The sequence below is a fragment of the Ixodes scapularis genome, unplaced genomic scaffold (assembly GCF_016920785.2).
Source record: "Ixodes scapularis isolate PalLabHiFi unplaced genomic scaffold, ASM1692078v2 PGA_scaffold1__304_contigs__length_218370807, whole genome shotgun sequence".
NCBI lineage: Eukaryota > Metazoa > Arthropoda > Arachnida > Ixodida > Ixodidae > Ixodes > Ixodes scapularis.
The window spans coordinates 43,768,937-43,773,826 of NW_024609846.1; the positions used below are offsets into that span (position 1 = coordinate 43,768,937).

General features: G+C 39.9%; 1 protein-coding gene across 1 annotated transcript; it reads right to left on the reverse strand.

The window, feature by feature from the left end:
- Positions 1-1,386: 1,386 nt before the first annotated feature.
- Positions 1,387-4,569, reverse strand: LOC115317434 (monocarboxylate transporter 12-B-like). Its single transcript, XM_040223793.1, has 3 exons — positions 4,533-4,569; positions 2,359-3,204; positions 1,387-1,532 (listed from the first exon to the last, which is right to left on the reverse strand). The coding sequence occupies exons 1-3, from the start codon at positions 4,567-4,569 to the stop codon at positions 1,387-1,389; spliced, it is 1,029 nt and encodes a 342-aa protein (XP_040079727.1).
- Between the last annotated feature and the right edge of the window lie 321 nt (positions 4,570-4,890).

Here is a 4,890-nt window from a genome sequence, read left to right on the forward strand (position 1 = left end):
GGGAGGTGGTTGATTGAAGTTGGATGTTTTTTCATTTCCCTTTATGTCAGGCAGGCATGGCCAAGTGACTTTTCCAGTTTTTTATGTGAGGAATCTGTGGGGGTAATGTGTGCTTTGGTTTCTTTTTGTTTGTGTCCTCGGGTGACTTTGTTGCTTAGTGTCGTAGTTATAGGTGCTCAACCTTTCAACCTTTTCCTTTTTTATATGTATGTATACTTCTCTGATTATGGGCCTGTTTAATGATGATTCAGCTTAATAAAAATGTCAGCTGTGTTTGGAGCTTTGTGTTTATTCGTCCCGATTTTCCCCCGCTCTCGGGTTACCCCGCCAATCGTAAAATGTTATAGTAATAAGATGTGTTAGGCCTGGATGGCACACAAATAATATAAAATACCTTGATTGACGAGTAAGCACCTTTGTTTAGAATGTTGCATTGCTTGCAGTCCTGCACTCTAGGTTAATTACGCATAATTGTCGAGATTTACATGCTACAGCAATATTATTCCGAATAAGCAGCTGGATGGGTAAAAGGTTCGGAAAACATAGCGTGGTTGCTTTGACCCTCACCGTTTTGTCTTCTAATTAATATTTGTTTGATACGGTTATATTGGTAAAGAAAATAGGAAATTAGTTTTGTCAACTCGCGGAGAAAGTTTAGCCTTGAGGATATGTGCAAGTAGTTTTCTGCCGTGGCAGGTATCCCGACAGTTTATGGCAGCTATTTCGGTGCAGGGAGTAACAATGCAAGTTTTTTTTTTTATATATTAGGTGAGCCAGCAGTCAAACCAGTCACGCCTGTTAAATGATTGTTCTTTTGATTGTAACAGGTCCAGTGAAAGTGGTTTAGTTTAAAACACATCCATCGGCGTTAGGTGCGGTACTTTGATTAGTTAATTTGGCTTTTAGCCTGTTAAGGCATTGCGAATACTATTGGAATAAAAGTACGCAAAATATTTGGGTGCGTTCGGATGATTCGGCAATTGTTGTTTCCCGTTACCACAAAATTTTAAATGAAACAGTTTTATATAACGAGCTTTGTTCTAATTCCTAGTAACCTTTGAATAAGTGGAAGAAGATGTGCGGACCAACAAGAGACTCTGAAGTATAGAACCTCAACGGTGGAGCGAGGAGGTATTTTTTCTATTATACAAACACAGATAATGAGTCAGTTTAGGAGTAATTTTTAATACACTGCTTTATTCCTAAATATCACACAAAGCGCGCAGTGTTACCGTTATGTCGGGTACTTGGTTGCGTGAGCTACGCCAAACTCTTCTAAATTTTGTTAAGCGACGAAACAATCAGAAAACAATCAAAATTTCTAAGTTTAAAGCAAGATCTGGTCGTTCAAATACTTTCGGTCTTGATATTTTGGCACAGCTTTATTCAGATTGTGTCGCTTAGCGTCCATGCTTTTGTGTTCCTTCTTTCAACACAGACAACAGCGAGGAAAAGGGCCGAAGCTGCCAGCTGTATTCCGCCATGAAGCATGTACAGGCCGTCGTAACTTCCGTGAAAGTCCCTAAAAAAACCTTGAAAATAAATAAAACCAATAAATTGTGAGCAGTCTCGTGATCGACGGGCATCACGCTAGTGTTATCGCGTCACTTGGTATTTGAATAAAAATTTACTACATTTGTTTCTATATTAATTGTTACATAACACATTAGGGAAGGCCATAAATTATCCAGTTGCAGAAGCCTTCTGTTGTTTCCTTACGTTATACAGCTCTCAACAAAAAACCGCAGCTCGCGACTGCGGCAAATGCCGGGAAATTGCACCTTCAGTTAAAACACGCAACTATCAATACACAGTGTTATCTAAGAAACTGCTGCTATTACCAGGAATTAGTATAAGTCAAGTACACGTGAAAGAACGTAGCGTTTTATTTTGTCAAACTGATCGTAACCGTTCGGAACTCTATAAAGACACCACCGAGTCTAGATGTACCTGAGATTTGAGCAGGAATCAACTGCAATAAGAAGCTTCTCGTGCATCAACAGCTACATAATTTATATATGCAGTCAAATTTACAATAAGAAAACAGAAATAGATATGCCAAGTTGTAAAATAGTCTCGAATGGTTAAGTTGTTTGTTATATTTCAATATTATATAGTATTATTGTTTTCTTCTTTTTACGTAATGTTTTTGAAAGAGGACCCTAATGATCAATAAATAAAATAAAAGTTAGAAACGCTCTTTGACTTCATGCCACCATTCAAAACATCAAGACACTGCAGATACTGTGTATTCAACAAAGCCCTACGATAGTCATAGATATATATATATGCCTGGATCCATCCACTATGACCGCAGTGGTGAATTTTGTACTAAAACAAAACACACAGTCTACTTACCTGTTATTGATGGACTGCAAAAAGTGAGAGGCAGCAAGAAAAACGCTGAGAACCCGTAGCATGTTGAGATCCATTGGACACCGATGTAGTCCGCCATGAGGACGCTCCTCATAGGTTGCAGACATCCGTAGACGAGGTACACGCTCAAGCACAGAAGAATTATGTGCACACGAAGCGTGTCATACGACATCGCAATCACTGAACATCCCCATATAAAAAAGCTCGCCATAACTAAGGTGCTACGTCGAAAGCACCTCCTGTCCGCCATAAGGGGAAGGAACAACCGCCCAATAAGTTGGCTGCAAGACCCGTACATGATGAGGGATTCTGCATCTTCAATCGACAAACCTTTGTCTAGTGCGTAGTCTACCAGAGTGGTGACAAACGCAGTTCCTGTAAAATCTGTCAACACTACCAGTGTAATAACAACGCAAAGCATGGGATTCAGTAACAGTCTCAGTGCCGGACGATGTTTCTTGACTTGCTTTTCGGCAGGGGTCGTTGAAGCTTGCTGTAGTTGTTCGGAATCAGCCGAGATTTTCTGTATTTTCGGCGAACCTTCCTCAGTTGCATTCCGCGCACCCTCATCGTTTTTCTTCAAGGACGTCCACGGTGGTTCCTTGACCAAAATACCGATGGCCGAAAGGTGCATAGTGATGCCTCCGAAGATTAGAAGCGTACCACGAAAGGCGTACTCATTTTTTAAGTAGAGAAGAAACTGGGGGAAAACCAGACCGCCCAATGATCCTCCAGCAAACTTCATTCCCGACGTTAAGCCTCTGTACTTGTCAAAATACAGAGCAAGGAGTATACTATACGTCGATGTAATAACACCAATTCCCAGACCTGGAATAGAGCAGAAAAGAAAACGTGAAAGGATTGCATAAGTTACAGTTTCACAGGAGTCTCTCCAAAACCGTGCGTTCAGCGTGTGCTTTGCTTAGCTGTATGTTCAACCTGAAGTGTTCTAGCTAGTGGTAAAGAAATCAAAGGCATGAGAGCTGCTCTTACGCGAGGCCAAATTATACGACCGTTGCGCAGGCAGGATAGGATCGTGGGAAGTCGCAACATAATTGAGTGCCACTTTTAAGACACAAGTCAAGCACAAAACTTCCTGATGTGTTTTTGTATGTTCACTTCCTCTGTATGTAGTCAGTATAGACTATAATTGTTCCCCTAAAGTTAACTAATATTATAAATTGCGACAACCTTGCCCAAAATCGCTATAGTTCCTTAATATGACCTAGTTTCAACCGAAGATCCTTTTAAAAACACGACGACTACACCTTGTAACCAAATAACTTGTGCCTGAGCGACATACAAAGCCATTTCATTATGCATTTTCTATATTTTTTTTTCTCATGAACTGACTAACTTTTTGGGGGATAATTTTTGCAAGGAGATGTAACCTCAATTTAGCAACAAGACGAGAAACTCTTTTTAATTTTTTTACGAGTTTATATGCAACCACTTTTAGGTGACAGTACTTTGTCTTCTTTTGCTGCGGTGCTAAATAAAATATTTGAATGGTGATGAAGAACAAAGAATTTAAAGTTCTGCAGTCAGGCTACTATTTTCGTAAAATAAATTTCTAGGAACTTCAATCCGCTAAGAGTCCTCACAGTAATCGCGAGGCCACCAAGTGGTGTATGTTCCTTGCCAGTGAACGTGGTGCTACCACTGCGTATTTATATCGCGGGTAGCAGGCAGGCTTGAGGAATAGGGCAATTTGTGTAAATAAGTGAGAAACAAGAGAACTACTGCGCAATCTCGATCACATCAGCCGTTTACATGATTTAGAATTCGAAACGACAAAATATATTTTTTTATAATTTTATATAAGCTTCCCTTCAACGTTTTATATAAAATTAAACAAGTGTTGCACCCACGTGCTTAATGCTCATTTAAAAGTGCTTTCGAACTTGTATTATCATTGTACGCAGCCCCTCAGTTATAAGGCACAAATATTTTTGGACGAGCAAAGACGAGCAATATTATAAAAAGAACAGTCCTATTCAGAATTTATAAATGAAGGTACAGGTTTAAACTGCTTGTCACAGTATAAAGCCCTAACTTCATCTCGCCTTGTTCCCTCATTCATGGGTGTTAGACACCGTTCAAAAACGAGGCAAAATATCACGAGAATTCTATTATGAAGACGGGCCTATCTTTACCTTGAATGCCGCCGAAGGTCACCGTCATCCATGCCATGGTGGGAACAAATGCGGATGTTACAATTCCTGACCAGATCAACAGCGCTCCCAGTAGAAATATCGTGAAAAGTGATACTCTCCGTTGAAACACTGCCACAAAAATAGCTACAAAACAAAATGCAGATCACATTATCTGCTTATATATAAGTGTGCTTCCAATTTATACTAGAATTTCCAGTTAGTGTTGCAGAGGGAGGTGCGTGAGTTTGAAAACAAATCACGGAAGCAAAATGTTTGAAAATGCACTGATTACTAGGGCTGGGCAACTGATATTATTTAATTGACTCCCGGCCCTACTAATTTTCCGGGTAATTAAGTA

Excerpts from the sequence above, each read along its gene's own strand:
- LOC115317434 (XM_040223793.1), bottom strand. The coding sequence starts at position 4,569 with ATGGCATGGATGACGGTGACCTTCGGCGGCATTCAAG. Across the intron at positions 3,205-4,532 it reads GACCTTCGGCGGCATTCAAG|GTCTGGGAATTGGTGTTATT; the intron begins GTAAAGATAGGC and ends GCTCTATTCCAG. Across the intron at positions 1,533-2,358 it reads TTGCAGTCCATCAATAACAG|GTTTTTTTAGGGACTTTCAC; the intron begins GTAAGTAGACTG and ends TTTATTTTCAAG.